Source organism: Syngnathus typhle, linkage group LG7, assembly GCF_033458585.1.
Source record: "Syngnathus typhle isolate RoL2023-S1 ecotype Sweden linkage group LG7, RoL_Styp_1.0, whole genome shotgun sequence".
Lineage (NCBI taxonomy): Eukaryota > Metazoa > Chordata > Actinopteri > Syngnathiformes > Syngnathidae > Syngnathus > Syngnathus typhle.
In genome coordinates, this window is record NC_083744.1 from 8,512,471 (window position 1) to 8,527,670 (window position 15,200).

The following is a 15,200-nucleotide window of genomic DNA, read 5'->3' on the forward strand; positions in this document are numbered from 1 at the left end:
TTTTTATTTTTTGAAGGGAACAAACTAATAAACGTACAAATAACTATGCAAATGTCATTATTAGTATGTGTGCATACAGTGCGGTGTGAACGTGGTCTTTCTTGGCCCTTCAATGTGTTTTAGTGGTCCTCTGAACACTGTTGACACTTTCGCAAAATCGCTTTGCAAATTTGGTCGTCAACGGATGCCGTAGACGAAAACATGGCGACTGTTTTGCTGGTTGGCCGTCCTGCGAGTGTCCTTCCGAAAATTACGAGTGAGTAACGTCAAAATAGTCCTTAGCATGCGTCTACGTGGTTTTGTAAACTTTAGGCATGGTTCATACAATAGCTTCACACAGACTCACACTGGAAGCAAGCTCGTATTTTGAATGACCTTGCTAATCTGCTTGCCTTAAGATCCGCCGGCTAACGCTAGCAAGGTGCTAATGTTAGCTGTTTTTATTTCACTAGCTGCCTGACAGAACATAAAGACACTCGCTTCACATTAAGTCATGTGTAACTGTAATGTAGTACTTTGTTGTACGACTGGGCTTACTAGCCTAAACCCATGCCAATCGAATATTTCTTCTCTTTCCATTGTAATTATTGAAATCAAATGTAGAATTAAGTCCAACACAGTGTACACCAAAATAAATGAAATAACTGCTTATTATTTCTTGCGAAACCAACGTGTCATTTAAACAGTTTCAATTTAGTTTATTCTTATCATGAATTACTTAGATCTTAATTTATATTCTACCAAAATGATTACCGCTGACCCATAATAGCTGGCATCCCAAATGTAGTAATCTACCTTCTTCCAATTAGAGGGTAGCTGTCCTCCCGCTGTGTTGTCAGCCTCTGGCTTGGGCCCAGTTCAGCAGAGGAAGGTGCACCATGCTGTCATCCCCAAAGGCAAAGGAGGCCGCTCGTCGTCCAGTGGCATCGCCGCCACCGTGTTTGGCGCTACCGGCTTCCTGGGGCGATATGTGGTCAATCGGCTAGGTGAGCAGATAAGAAAATAGACTCTCACTTCCTTCAATGCAAAACCAACATTAAATGCCAATAATAAACCTAATGTTGCTTGTTATTTTTACTAAATTGAAATGGGGGGAAAAAAACTTGAATGACTTATTTTCTGACAGTTACACACAGATTTGATTTTATTGGTTTACAGGTCGGATTGGCTCTCAGATCGTAGTCCCTCATCGCTGTGATCAGTATGACACCATGTATTTCAAGCCTATGGGGGACCTCGGACAAATCATTTTTATGGTGCGTAAATTACATAGGAGTTCAACAATGATCCACCCAACCAGAATGGTGGAATATTTCTCAAATACCTCAGATTGACTTTATTTGGAATTCTGCTACAGGAGTGGGATGCCAAGAACAAAGACTCCATCAAACGAGCTTTGGAGCACTCCAACGTTGTCATCAATCTTGTGAGTAAAGAGTGGGAAACAAGGTATGACCTGTATTGACATCATTACTAACTACAACATTGAATACTAGCATTTATTGATTTTTTTGTTTGCCTCTATTTGTGAAGGAACTTCCCATTTGAGGAGGTCTTTGTGAGCATTCCTCAGCAGATCGCCAAGGCAACCAGAGAAGCTGGCATTACTAAGTTCATTCACATGTCTCACCTCAACGCTGACATCCGCAGCTCGTCCAAATACCTGAGGAACAAGGTTTGAAACATGTTATGAGATAATGGATGACATTGTAGTCATGCTTGCCCTCAGTGGGGTGGTTGTTATGGTAAAATGATGTCGAGGGTTGGATCTGGTTGGCAGGTCTCGTATGAAACCTTTGTGTTCTATTGTGTGTCCCAGGCTGTGGGAGAGACGGCAGTGAGAGATGAGTTTCCTGACGCTATCATCATGAAGCCCTCAGAGATGTTTGGGAGGGAAGACAGGTTCTTCAACTACTACGCAAGTAAGACTAACCACTTATCAACAGTGATGGGCAAATCAAAGCTTTGCTGACGATTATGTCATTCCTGCAGACATGCGTTGGTTTGGCAATGCCATTCCGCTCATCAGCCTTGGAAAGAAAACTGTCAAGCAGCCGATTCACGTAAGTGGACTTTCTTTCCTCCTTCATTATTCCGTCATCTCCCTGCTCCGTTGCTGTGTAGTGCAGAGCAGCGGACTCTATGGGAGCTAAAGCCTGTTCTTACATACATAGTATTTGCGTCTCTAAATCAACAAACATATAGAATAAAAAGTCATCCTCTTCGTTAGGTTGTCGACGTGGCAAAGGCCATCATCAGCGCAGTCAGAGACCCAGAGGCCAATGGCAAGACGTACGCATTAGTCGGGTAAGTGACCGAATGTTTGTATTGAAGGTGTCCATGATTTCTGCATGCCTTAGTGGCGTGAGACATCCAGTTGATTGAGACGATATCATGATGTAACATTTTTGAGGGGGGTTTCTGTCTCACAGTCCCAACCGGTACCTGCTCCACGACCTGGTGGAGTACATTTACGCCGTTGCTCACAGACGCTTTGTGCCCTATCCACTCCCCCGCCCACTCTTTCAGTAAGTTTTTAACATTCATACACATTTGTGGTTGGTCCTCATCAGATACACTTCAAAGTTGAGGATCCGATGCTTGTTTTAAAGGATCATAATTTCACAGTTGTTTGTATCCACATTGACAAAGATACATAGAGGAGCGGTGACTCCCTTCTTAATGCTTTTCTACATGCCTCGACCAAATAATCTGGCAGCTGAAAATCTGTATGAATCTCTTCATGTGCTTCTGTTTGTCTTTTCAGCCTGGCCGCTCAGTTCTTTGCATTGAACCCATTTGAGCCTTGGACAACCCCAGATAAAGTAGAAAGGGTAAGAAAGAAAATTTTTGGGGGAGTTCAGAGTAAAGGTTGCAGCTTACTGCAGTTCATCGGAGTTTAGCGTGATGAAAACGTTTTTTTCCCAGTTTCACACAACTGACATGAAGTACCCAGGACTCCCTGGTCTAGAGGATCTTGGTATCAGTCCCTCCACCGTCGAGCAAAGGGCGATTGAGATTCTGAGGCGCCATCGCCGATACCGTTTCCTGGAAGCTGATCTAGATGCAACCAAGCCAGCAAAAACCGTCAACTATTAAAGTCCTAAATTAGTGGCTTATTGTCACTTCAGAATGCTTTAGCTATTCTGTATGTAAATAAAAAAAATACTTGTATCCTTAAAAGTGTTTTATGTTTGTCTCTTGGTAGATATAGTATCCAGTGTTGGCCATATAGAATCAGCCCAAGTAGAGGAGACAGGCAAATATTCATCTATCTAACCAATTTTATGTAGTGCGTGTCTTCATTCATCTCATGGGAGTGTCTAACCACAGACCCAGATAGATAAGCATTCAAACTTCACACGTAAAGGTTTAGAGGTTTTTCGCAGATCGTGTATCTCATTCGTGTCAAACTCAAGGCCCGGAAGCCAGATACGGCCCACCACATCATTTTACGTGGCCTGCGAAGACAAGACCAAGAAAGAAAAGAAATGGAGCCTACTGAGACGCCCGACGAGTACCATTACTACGAGGAGACTGAAAACAACACCACGTGCAACTACACCATGGGGACGGCGTCCCGGACGCTCATTTCAGTGTTCCTCATGCTCATCTTCATTTTGAGCCTGTTTGGCAACAGCGTGGTCATTTCCACCGTGTGGAAGGTGCAAAGGAAGCGGCGAACGGCCTTCCTCTATATCGGCAACCTGGCCCTGGCCGACCTGGCCTTCACCGTCTCACTGCCCCTGTGGGCGGTGTACATGGCCATGGACAACCACTGGCCCTTCGGGATGGCCCTGTGCAAGATCCTCAGCTATGTGGAGCTCCTCAACATGTACGCCAGCGTCTTCCTCCTCACCTGCTTGAGCTTTGACCGCTACCTGGCCATTGTGCACTCACTGTCCTGGCTGTGCACCGGCAGCCACATCTACGCTTCCATTGCTGCCGTCTGGATGCTGTCGGGACTCCTGCCAACCCCCGCCCTCGTCTTCCTCACCACCTTGGACGAGCTGAGGGGCAACCGCACTCTCTGCACGTTCGACTTCAGCTTTGTCACGACCAGTAAGCATCAGGCGAGTTTGCTGTATATCGGGTTTGGCTTTTCCTTATCCACCCTGGGGTTCCTGCTCCCCTTACTGACCATGGTGGTGTGCTATGGGTTGATCGGCTGTACGGTGTTTCGCCACTTCAACACTTGCCGCAAAGGAGACCAACGCAAGTGGCAACTCTTGAAGGTCATCACCACAATGGTTGTGGTTTTCGCCGTCTGCTGGATCCCCTACCATGTGGTGAGAACCGTGGACATCCTCTCTGATTTGAACCTGTTTCCAGCCACCTGTGCTTTCCGGCGCTCTCTGCTGCTGGCCTACCCATACGCCGCCTGCCTGGCCTATTTCAACAGCTGCCTCAATCCCTTCCTCTACGCCTTCTTGGACCTGCGTTTCAGGTCACGTTGCCTGCACTTGCTTCAGCTCAAGAAGTACTGCCACAAACCCACCAGGGTCTAGTGGGCCTGGAGGACTCAATCAACACTAGGTGTTTACTCCCAGGTTCTTGACTCTGTACTTTCCTGACAAATAAATCTCAAGGGATGAAATGTGAATCGTCTTTGTGTAATGCAGGGATAAACAGGCCTGCGTGATAAGTAAAAATAAAAACAAAATACAAATGTTTATCTGATATTTTTCCCCACTCTCATTCTGTGTTCTCTCCTTTATAGAAACTGTTTTTTTTAAGCCAATCATTTTTATGAACCAACAATAAAACTGAATTTGCATATTACCTGTTCAAATACTTGTCAAAGTCTGCTTTATTGTCAATTTCTTCACATGCCAAGACACACAAAGAGATTGAAATAACGTTCCCACTATCCCACGGTGACAAGACATAGTACACAATATGTGTGAGACAGGAAGTGTGACAACGAGCAACCAGCCTCACCTCAAATTGCGGAGTTGGGCACAGAAGTCAGAAATAGCCCTGTTATTGGTCAGATAATATTTATGGATGCTTATGAGTCAGGGGGCAGAAAAAGTCTAATAAGTAAAACAATATTTTATTCTTAAATACAGCTTTGTCTTGTATTTCTTTGTAATGTTTACATATTTTGCATCTGTGTATTTTTTTTCAATTTCTTTTGATCTAACATTTTTGCATTTCTCCCTCCTAGATCTTGATTATAATAATTCAAGCATTTTTTTTGTGTGTTGGCTCTCTTTAAATCGTACAAGTTTACCACATCCAGTTTCACCTTGTTTGTGTGTGTCCAGTTACAACGAGAAAACATGTCGTGTACCTTCTATTCTCTGTCAAATGTATATATGCATACTGTCGCTTCGATAAAACGGAAATACCTTTTTGCATGATATTCATAATACCATGCTTTCAACAAGGCAAGTAAAGAAAAGAGCAATAGTAGATGACATAATAGAAAATAATTTTCTAGGTTAAATAGGTCAGTGGCTGTGTTTGCACCCAAAGTGGGCGGTGGAGGAGGCCATGCATCCTCACGGCACGGGATTGTGCAAGATTAGGCAAATGACACAAGAAGCAACACGTTACCCCGAGACCAAGACAGAAAAGAAATGGAGCCTGCTGAGACGCCCGACGAGTACTATTACTACGAGGAGACTGAGAACAACACCATGTGCGACTACCCCATGTGGACGGCGTCCCGGCCGCTCATTTCAGTGTTCCTCCTGCTCGTCTTCATTTTGAGCCTGTTTGGCAACAGCGTGGTCATTTCCACTGTGTGGAAGGTGCAAAGGAAGCGGCAAGCGGCCTTCCTCTATATCGGCAACCTGGCCCTGGCCGACCTGGCCTTCACCGTCTCACTGCCCCTGTGGGCGGTGTACACGGCCATGGACAACCACTGGCCCTTCGGGATGGCCCTGTGCAAGATCATCAGCTATGTGGATCTCCTCAGCATGTACGCCAGCGTCTTCCTCCTCACCTGCATGAGCTTTGACCGCTACCTGGCCATTGTGCACTCACTGTCCTGGCCGTGCACCGGCAGCCACATCTACGCTTCCATTGTTGCCGTCTGGATACTGTCGGGACTCCTGTCTACACCCGCCCTCGTCTTCCGCACCACCTTGGACGACCTGAGCGGCAACCGCACTTTCTGCAAGTTAGACTTTAGGTTTGTCATCACCAGTGCGCATCAGGCGAGTTTGCTGTATGCCGGGTTTAGCTTTTCCTTATCCACCCTGGGGTTTCTGGTCCCCTTACTGGCCATGGTGGTGTGCTATGGGTTGATCGGCTGTACGGTGTTTCGCCACTTCAACACTTGCCGCAAAGGAGACCAACGCAAGTGGCAACTCTTGAAGGTCATCACCACAGTGGTTGTGGTTTTCGCCGTCTGCTGGATCCCCTACCATGTGGTGAGAACCGTGGGCACCCTCTCTGATTTGAACCTGTTTCCAGACACCTGTGCTTTCAAGCGCTCTCTGCTGCTGGCCTACCCATACACCGCCTGCGTGGCCTATATCAACAGTTGCCTCAACCCCTTCCTCTACGCCTTCTTGGACCTGCGTTTCAGGTCACGTTGCCTGCAATTGCTTCAGCTCAAGAAGTACTGCCACAAACCCACCAGGGTCTAGTGCAGGGGTGGGCAAACTGTTTGACTGGCGGGCCGAATTTGGTTCTAAATTTTGATCGGGGGGCCGAACCAGGAGCAGATGGATGTACCGTAATTTTCGGACTATAAGTCGCACCGGAGTATAAGTCGCACCAGCCATAATATGCCCAAAAAAGTGAAAAAAAACATATATATGTATATAAGTCGCTCCTGAGTATAAGTCGCCCCCCCCACCCGAACTATGAAAAAAAAACCGCGACTTATAGTCCGAAAATTACGGTAGTGTTTGTGTGAAGTAATAGAAATGACATGTAAAGGTCATTGCATAAAAGGTTTGTACTTTTAGTAGGTAGTAAAGCATGACTATTCAAAAAAAGCTTTTAGAAAACAAATGCATTTATCAACAACCATTAAAAAAAAAATCACCAAAAAACTACTACCAGTGATTCTCATTAAATACGACACTGTTATTATGAATAATAGTTTCCATCACTTCAGCGCCTGCAGGTCAGATTTATGGAATATGTTTATCTAATGAGGCAAAATCACATCCAACGGCAAACATTCTGACCAAATACATCATCTTGAAGAATCAATGAAAGAATACTTCTAAATAAAGTAATAAAGAAATCAATAGTATTGTTGGTCTTCCCTTTTTTGCTAGTGCATCATGGTCTGGAGTAAAATTTGTTGTGGTAATTCTTAGGATAGAGCCGAGGTGTCTGTTAACCTAGATCTGTGACGGGCTTTGTTGACGTTCATGTGGCTGAACGTCTGCTCACACACTTAGGTCGAGTCAAATTGTCCTCTCTTTTAAATAAACACTATTTCCAGTGATGCATACGCTTGGTTACAATTTAATCATAACATTGGTTGTCAAATACATTTGAAACCAAAAACATCACTAACCAATCCAATGGTGCATTGTAAAATAGCAAGTTTAGTACCTTTGCTGCTACCCTAAATTGTAAGAACATCCGAATATTGCTTTGGTTTCCTGAGTTGCGCAAAACAACTTGAAATGGCCCTGTGCTGATGAAGCAAAGCAGGATGTGTGACACATAATCAGGACCCAGATCATCATATCAAATCCGAGTGGTTTGCTAAAGTTCCCTTGCTTTGACACTATGATGACAAAATGTTTTCATGTGTAATAGAAGGAAGGATAAGGAGGAAGGTTGCAGAGGGACTATATTTCAAAACACAAAATCACTGAAGAGCACAAGATTACCGTGTAAATCATTCAAGTGGTACCTTGGCAACGTGTATACATGGGATGACCTGCTGGGTGGCCTTCACGTCTACTGAAGTCCCCATCCAACTTCCACTAACTGCAGGCACCTTTCATGAAAACATCAAGAATTATACAATTACTACCTTGTACAGTACACATTTCTGGGCCACATATTTATTAGTGGAGAATTTTGAATAGCCATGTTTAAAAATACTGCAAGGTCTCATGAAAACATCAAATCCGTTTTTAATACCAGCATTGCTGGTACAATTGTAACGGGGGAATCATTGTTGGTGAGAAACCTGTTTTTAAAAAACGTACAGCGAGATGGCATTGTGCAGCTGTCTCGGAGACATCGCGGAAATAGCCGATTTGTTCCGAAGAAGCAGGAAGCGTTGCCTTAGCAACCCGTGTGTTTGGTACAACGCCCACTGGAAAAAAGTGCTCCTAACTTTTCTACGGTGAACATCTTCGACTCGCCAGTGTCTGACGATGATGATGAGCAACACTCAATTGTTATTGGAAGGCCTGTCAAATGTCAAAGTGCAGAGACGTCGAGACATTGAGGCTCGCAGAAGAGCGAGGTTGTTTGACGACAAGTTGAGGTGCATCGGAGTAAGTTTTTTGTGTTGAACATTTTCTTTTGCATTTAAAATTATTTATAACCCCGTACTCCCCCGCAACAAAAAAAAAAAAGGTTGATAAGGAATTTCTTGACAAGCAAGTGGCTGAGAAGATTGCAAGGAAAAAGGCAGAAAAAGAAGAACAAGATGCCTATGGTAAGCAGATAAAAAAAAATTGCCTTGTAGTAAAACTGTTCTCAATGTTTTTCATATTTACCTATTTTCCAAGTTAATTTATTTCTGTGGTTTAATTAAAAAGGTAAAACTGATTCATCTAATCACACGCATGGAAAATACTTTTCAAAAGGTCAGTTCCTGTAATTACTAGAGTAAAATCAATTCTGATTACTTCTTATGTACTATAAAAATATTTTTTGGACATGTTGAATTGGAATCATGAAAATTGTTAAATGAAACTTTTTAAGTGGAAGACTGAAATAAATTATTTTCCATGGTGCTCATGCATCGTACAAAATAACAAATAGAGATGTTAGAGGGGGAACTTTTTAAGTCTACAGCATTTAGGTCCATAATCAGATGTCCTCCAAGGGATATACTGTACTTAACCTTTGCAAATACAATACATGATGGAACTATTTAACATCATTCAGTATTCTATATCACTCTGACCTTTGCGGGTTAAATATTTTAAGCCTATCGGTACAGTTCACCTGGCTGAATCTAATCTTAACAATAGCAACAAGGTGGGGGAGTGGTTAGCACATCTCCTCAAGTTCTGGGGTCAAATCCTTCATCCAATGTGGAGTCTTCCTACACTACCCTGCATCTGGCCTGAAGTCACTTGGGCTGACCAAGTCACCCACTTGTGCGCAAATAAGGACAAACTACTGCAAATCAAACAATAATATTCTATTAGAATGTCTGACTAACCAGTTGTAGGTGCTCCTCGTAGATGCTGCTATGATGGAAGATATCAATCAAGCTTCCTTGCTCCATACTCAACAACTAAAAGTCAAACATGACACGGAGAAGGCCATAGCGGACCTCTGTTGTCAGTACCAGCAGCCTCAGGATGGACAGGAGTTGGGCTCGGAAGCACAGATGACGATGTTCCCTGGTCTGCTTGGGGAGGATCCAGACAGCAGGCCACGAACGCAGAGGCAGAGGGAGCAGCTCCAAAGGTGGCTCATCCAGCAGCAGGAAGAGAAGAGCGCAGAAAAACACAGACAGAAGATGGAGAGTAGGTTTTAATAACATTCACACACGTGCACACAAACCGAAGCTCACTCATTGTGTTGTCCGGGCCTTCAGAACTGCAGGACGACCGAAGCCGAGTAGAAATGGACAATGAAGCTCTGCAGCTCCAGAACAGAGAGCTGGAGAGGAGGAAAGCAGTAGCGGCTGCAACTAAAGAGTGGAATATGAACACAGTGAGTCATGCCTCAAGGTTGGGAATGTGGTTCACCTCAATGGCGTGAGGGCCTGTTACAAATAATTATATTTGTTTCAGAAATGACCAAGCAGAGTTGCAAACTTGAAAAGTCTAAACTTGGATTTGCCTCTGCTGTTAAGATGACAAAGGCAGAAGAAAGGCGTCGTCAAGAGAAGGAGGACATCCAGCAGCACGGTCTGCACACGGGAATGATGGGAGCACCCGGCCTTCATCTTAACAGCGACAGGAAGCCGCCTCCCGAGAGCGTGATGCAGATCTCTCAAATCCACAAGCATCAAATTGAAGAGAAATCGGTAACAGCCGCAAAGTTACACCAAAGTCAAATTTTCTTTCTGTCTAAATAAAAAATGCTTGACTCGAAATGGACACGCATTCTAGAGGGCAGAATTCGCAAAGAAAAGAGAAGAGATGCAACACGATGGCATCCGTCTGAATTCGGCTCGTACGGCCGTGCTCCTGGAGAGGCAGCAGGTTCGATATCGAAAGCAGCTAAGACGACACGTGGACGGCACCAACAAACAGCTGGCTGCATCACAGGAGCACAGGTGGAACACACGCACACGAATCTGAGCCATTGGTTCTTTTAGAGACGCTTCATAAGTCACGTTTCTGTTTTAAGGAAAGAGGACCTTGGGAGGGGACACATTGATGAGCGATTCTTCTCCCAATTCAACACCAGCAGCCGCTGATGATCTAAAGCGGAGTTATTGTGTGTCTCAAAATAAGACTTCAAATGAGGAAATAAAATATAATGCCTTTTAAATATGCAACGTTTTAGTGAGAGTTTTTGACAATTTTCACAGTCAATGCGACAAAACCGCTCTTCTTATAGAAACAGGACAGTTTAAGAATACGCATTGTCAGAGAGCATTTCCTGAGCCACGTCATAAAACACAAGCAAAGCACACACACGACTACATGATCCACAGTTAAAAACATGTTCACCTTACTTTTGGGGTCTTGAGAGCCTCTTCAATAAAAATCTACATTTATAGTGACAAAACAAAAGGAGGTACTATAACCTCACACTCTGAAGTCATCATTATAGCCAATTGGAAACTTGAAAATTGATTTTCAGAAAAGACTCAGTGTGACATTTACTGTACACTTTTGAAAATTTGATCTTGGGCCGAAATGTTCCACTAGTTATAAACACAATTTGTTGTGACCGAAATGCATATGAAATGTTTAAAAATAGTTTTTCCTATGGCGATGGCAAAAGAAAGCATGCTGCATTGCACACTTAAACAAACCCAAAGAACACCATTACAAAGTGAAAATTCAAGTAAAAAACAACGGTGCCTTTTGTCCACACAAAAGCGTGAGCGGTAAAGCCCCACGTTCCTGCTCACAGAACAGCAGTATAGTCTCCTCAAAGAACACATGCTGAGATAAGACCCCAAAATTTGCCAGAATCACACTTTTGTGTTTGGAAAACATTTTCAGAAACAAACTTGTCCCATTTCATCTGCCACAAACCCAAAGCTTTGTTCTGCAGTTCTGGGCTGAGTGAGCTGTACCTGGAAGAAAACAATAACCACATGTCAGCAGGTGAGCACAATTTTCATTTTACATGGGCTGAACTCACAGAATAGAGTTGATGGCCAATTGCTTGAGAGTGCCCAAATGGGAGCCGTTGCCCCCGAAGCCCACGAAGGCTTCATAAAAGTCGTAGGAGAGACCGGAGGAACCGAACATGGCCGGGTCGTCTGAACTGATGACCATCGGGTGGTTCTGGGACATCAGTGCCGCCGCCGGGTGGTTTCGTAGGTCATTTACCAGCTTCAATACCTGCTCCAGGATGAGAGGAATTTCATTGGTAAACTACAACCAGAGATTCACTGACTACTTGGCTTGGAAAATTCTGATGGGAAATTCATTAAAAACACACAAAGAAAAAAAATTCCAACCTAATGTGAACCTTTACAATTATTTTAATTGTTTCTTGTATAACGCTCTCATTTCTTGTGATGGTATTTTTATATCTTGGAATGAGGGTGTCTGTCAGCTATACTCATCAGAATTATAGATGAAGCAAATAATGAAATATTTTATCTATGAGATTTTTTAAATGAAAGACAAAAGTGAAATAAATTGATAATGATGATATAGTGAATGATAAAACTGTGTTTTACGGCTACTGTATTGCTAAATTAATATCATTGTCAAATGCTGAATGACATCAGTTCATGTGTGGAAACACAAGAGCGTGCGTACCTGGTTGGATATGGGGCACACTTCCACAGCCACACCTCTCTTCCTGGACAGTTCTCGAGCCAAAGGGTGACGATTCAGAGCAAACCCATGGCCGATGCGTGAAGTATTAAACAAAATGGCATCAAGCAAGTTCTGGTCCACATCCGTGCCCTCCAGATCTACGATAAGGTAGTCCAAACATATATTTGAAATTCATGGATTCCACTTTTTCTAATGCTCCCCTCAATCCCTTTCATCGGAAGCAGCTCAAGGTCTTACTTGTTTCTCCAGCGTGGAAAAAGTAGGGAAGTGTCACGCCCATCTCTGCAGGTAGCGACAAGGCATCTCGGAAATACCAAAGCGGCTTTCCGGCATCTTCGCGACCGACCTGCGCATAGGGAATTCAACAAAATTCAAAACATAGTTTGCTATCACAACTACATTGAATACAAAAGGTCAAGTGTGGAGCAAGGTTAGCAAAAACTAAAATTGAAAAAAATTAATAAATAAAACACAATGCTTTAAAATTCTAATTGAAAATACATCCGAAGTTTATAAAACTAACTAGAATTCTATGAAAATGTCTGATTTCGTCTTGGTCAATTAAGATCATACATGAGACTTTGGGAGTTCACTTTGAATGTATTCAATTTTGGTATTGTTGTGCATCTTAGAACACATTTTATTTATTGACTTTTGGCTCAGCAGGGCACTTGGACTTGGGTGTACTGTTTTTTGTATTATTTGACATTGTTATTAATTTCTTCTTTTATCTTGTTGTATGACTTAATTTTGCTCCACATTGCTTGCACGAGTGGTTGCTATCAAGACCATATTTTCTTTAGAAAAAAACTATTTTCTCTCATTTCATGTATTTGTATAAATTTTGTTGTTTTAGCCCGATTTGTACTTTTGTACTCAAGTAGCACAATTTATTCCAACTGTAGTTTCTTACCAAATCAAAGCCCACCATCAAGTCTGGGAAATCTCTCTGGAGCTGCATTGCCTTTTGCACTATCCCCTTCAACACTGATGCATCCATTGTTCTGAAAGATAAACCACGATTAATGTTCACTTGCAGTTTGGTTATTCGTAAAAGGCAGGATTCCTTGGGGCACCTGTGGCCAACAACGATGAATCTGCTTCCAAAAAAATCTGGATGGTCAGCTATGAATTGTTTGGTGACATCGCTATAGGTTTTCAGAACCCATGCTGAGTCGTGAATGGTGCCGTCCAGCTCGTATACCTGAATGCAGTCAAGTATGGTATCAGGAAACGACCAACATCAAAACCATTCAACGGAGTCATGAAAACAACTGACCTGCAAAAGTAAAGTGCGCACTTCCACATACATGACATTATCCTTGTAGAATTGACCGAGGCTATGATAGAAATAGTCTCTGAACACTGGAGCATATGTGAGTAGACCCATCACAGCCATGAAGTTCAGATCAAACTTCTCCCAAACCACACCCTGGTCAGGATACAAGGCCTCGGGATCACCATCAGTGAAGAGAGTTAAGTTGGCCAGGATGCTGGGGAAAAAAAACAACAACAAAGGTTTTCATGACATAAAAACTTGATAAATGTGACGACTAAATTTTATATTATGTTGCTTCTACTGTAAGAAAGGTCACCTTCTGTCTAAATCTGTGACGTTGATGACTTTGTTTCTGAGTGTTTCCAAGAGGATCCAGGAAGAGCAGTGAGGCTCACTCTTAGGCTGCCCTGAAGAGAAGATGAACCTGACTGACTGTTTGTCACTGACGCACATATAGCAGTTTGGCCGATATGTCACATTCTTCACTAGCCATTCAGGGTCCCCCAAGGCGAGGTCGTGGACATGCAAGGCTCCACCTAAAAAAAAACCTCCATTACAGGTGTGCCTTTTTTGATGGGTGGGCATCTCAAAATGAGTGATTAAATCAGCGATTACCACCATTATGCAGAAGCGCACCAGTCAATGTACTCAAAAATTATTTAAAACAAATAATGCATTTTTGTTCATCTCTCGGGCAGTACAGATTGGACCAGTGAAGGTTGGGAAACATTAGATCAACTGAATCACCTTTGGGCATTTTCTGCAGCAAGCTAAAGATGGGGCTGCGCTCGATTAAAGTTTTGGCCCGGAAGAAGTGCATGGCAGGGGGGAAATGAGCTTTGGCCATCTCATCTTGCTTCATTTTGTATAGCCGGGCATCCAGAAGCTTCTCCAAGTCCGTTAGCACAATTTCCCCCCCAATTTGCTGGGACGTCTCAAGTTTGATGAGCGCCTCCCTCTTCTTGGGGTCTGGCAGGGAGAAGACACCTGCTGCATGCCACAGCAGTAGATAGGCAACCGCCGCGAGGGGGCGCTGTAACTCAGCCACCATCATACACTGGGAAACCGCAGAAAGTGACGACCTTAAACACAAAACTGCATTTTATTCAACCTTTTTAACGTCCCTGTGGATTTAAAGCAAATGAAACAAATTTTAGAACCAATTGCTTTAACTGGATAAATGTACCGAAATTAGTGCATTCGTGTCAAATTACCAGTAGTACCCGTTGTACGTGTAAATCGTAGTTTAGTGTATCAGGTTTCATGGCGAAAATGGTTACAGTAGTGAAACCTAACAGAGAATGGCTCCCAAATTACATGAAAGCAAAGGGTAAATACAACACACAAAGGATATTATAAACGGAGATGTAAACACTCATTTGCATTTTTACAAAACAAAGGATTGACGGATCCAACGGACCCATTGGGATTTATTCAACAGGATTTACCTTAAAACGTGGCAGTCCCAACAACAAAAATTAAAATAAATACACTGGCGATCAGACAATATAAAATGCTGTAAAACGTACCCTCTTCGCAACCCGGGCTGCGAGTAGTCCTGTCATAAGCAGCTCCCCGAAGCCGGTAAGCCCCGCCCCTTACAAAACCGCGTCTAACACTTGCAATTCTTAATTTCTTCCACCTCCATTAAGTCACATTGTCCCAATAAACGCGGATCACGGCTGGATAAACGGGAAAAATGTCAAAATATGACGCATAACTCACACAAAATATTTGGTATAATTCCGTTCAAAGTTCAATGCTGTTAAATTACATGGTATAATTCCGTTCAAAGTTCATCAGACGCAGCATGCGCAGAGCCGTGCCTAGTA

The 15,200-nt window shown here is 43.2% G+C and overlaps 5 protein-coding genes across 13 annotated transcripts; 4 read left to right on the forward strand and 1 right to left on the reverse strand.

Annotated features, from left to right (window-relative positions):
• Window positions 1–137: 137 nt before the first annotated feature.
• Window positions 138–3,183, forward strand: ndufa9a (NADH:ubiquinone oxidoreductase subunit A9a). Its single transcript, XM_061283424.1, has 11 exons — window positions 138–256; window positions 810–986; window positions 1,159–1,256; window positions 1,358–1,449; window positions 1,534–1,675; window positions 1,820–1,922; window positions 1,993–2,063; window positions 2,231–2,307; window positions 2,433–2,528; window positions 2,768–2,834; window positions 2,929–3,183. The coding sequence occupies exons 1-11, from the start codon at window positions 202–204 to the stop codon at window positions 3,097–3,099; spliced, it is 1,149 nt and encodes a 382-aa protein (XP_061139408.1). The 5' UTR covers window positions 138–201; the 3' UTR covers window positions 3,100–3,183.
• Window positions 3,184–3,273: 90 nt separating this feature from the next.
• Window positions 3,274–4,780, forward strand: LOC133157137 (apelin receptor B-like). 3 transcript variants are annotated; one of them, XM_061283429.1, is made up of 2 exons: window positions 3,274–4,289; window positions 4,448–4,780. In XM_061283429.1, the coding sequence occupies exons 1-2, from the start codon at window positions 3,492–3,494 to the stop codon at window positions 4,556–4,558; spliced, it is 909 nt and encodes a 302-aa protein (XP_061139413.1). In that variant the 5' UTR covers window positions 3,274–3,491; the 3' UTR covers window positions 4,559–4,780. The 3 variants fall into 3 exon arrangements, with proteins under 3 accessions (XP_061139413.1, XP_061139412.1, XP_061139411.1); XM_061283428.1 differs by having other exon boundaries at window positions 3,274–3,835; window positions 3,923–4,780; XM_061283427.1 differs by having other exon boundaries at window positions 3,274–4,780.
• Window positions 4,781–5,509: 729 nt separating this feature from the next.
• Window positions 5,510–7,214, forward strand: LOC133157138 (apelin receptor B-like). The gene has a single exon (XM_061283430.1). It carries the CDS (start codon window positions 5,586–5,588, stop codon window positions 6,600–6,602), a length of 1,017 nt encoding a protein of 338 aa, XP_061139414.1. The 5' UTR covers window positions 5,510–5,585; the 3' UTR covers window positions 6,603–7,214.
• A 983-nt stretch (window positions 7,215–8,197) lies between these two features.
• ribc2 (RIB43A domain with coiled-coils 2) lies at window positions 8,198–10,614 on the forward strand. Of its 2 annotated transcripts, none has more exons than XM_061283425.1 (7): window positions 8,198–8,429; window positions 8,512–8,593; window positions 9,351–9,638; window positions 9,710–9,828; window positions 9,971–10,144; window positions 10,230–10,396; window positions 10,471–10,614. In XM_061283425.1, the coding sequence occupies exons 1-7, from the start codon at window positions 8,307–8,309 to the stop codon at window positions 10,538–10,540; spliced, it is 1,023 nt and encodes a 340-aa protein (XP_061139409.1). In that variant the 5' UTR covers window positions 8,198–8,306; the 3' UTR covers window positions 10,541–10,614. The 2 variants fall into 2 exon arrangements, with proteins under 2 accessions (XP_061139409.1, XP_061139410.1); XM_061283426.1 differs by having other exon boundaries at window positions 8,415–8,429; window positions 9,338–9,638.
• ada2a (adenosine deaminase 2a) lies at window positions 10,608–14,959 on the reverse strand. 6 transcript variants are annotated; one of them, XM_061283419.1, is made up of 10 exons: window positions 14,898–14,959; window positions 14,116–14,450; window positions 13,685–13,904; window positions 13,369–13,582; window positions 13,166–13,293; window positions 13,003–13,093; window positions 12,327–12,435; window positions 12,069–12,226; window positions 11,440–11,642; window positions 10,608–11,371 (listed from the first exon to the last, which is right to left on the reverse strand). In XM_061283419.1, the coding sequence occupies exons 2-10, from the start codon at window positions 14,420–14,422 to the stop codon at window positions 11,224–11,226; spliced, it is 1,578 nt and encodes a 525-aa protein (XP_061139403.1). In that variant the 5' UTR covers window positions 14,423–14,450; window positions 14,898–14,959; the 3' UTR covers window positions 10,608–11,223. The 6 variants fall into 6 exon arrangements, with proteins under 6 accessions (XP_061139403.1, XP_061139401.1, XP_061139404.1 ...); XM_061283417.1 differs by having other exon boundaries at window positions 14,116–14,425; window positions 14,898–14,948; XM_061283420.1 differs by having other exon boundaries at window positions 14,116–14,463; window positions 14,898–14,926.
• Between the last annotated feature and the right edge of the window lie 241 nt (window positions 14,960–15,200).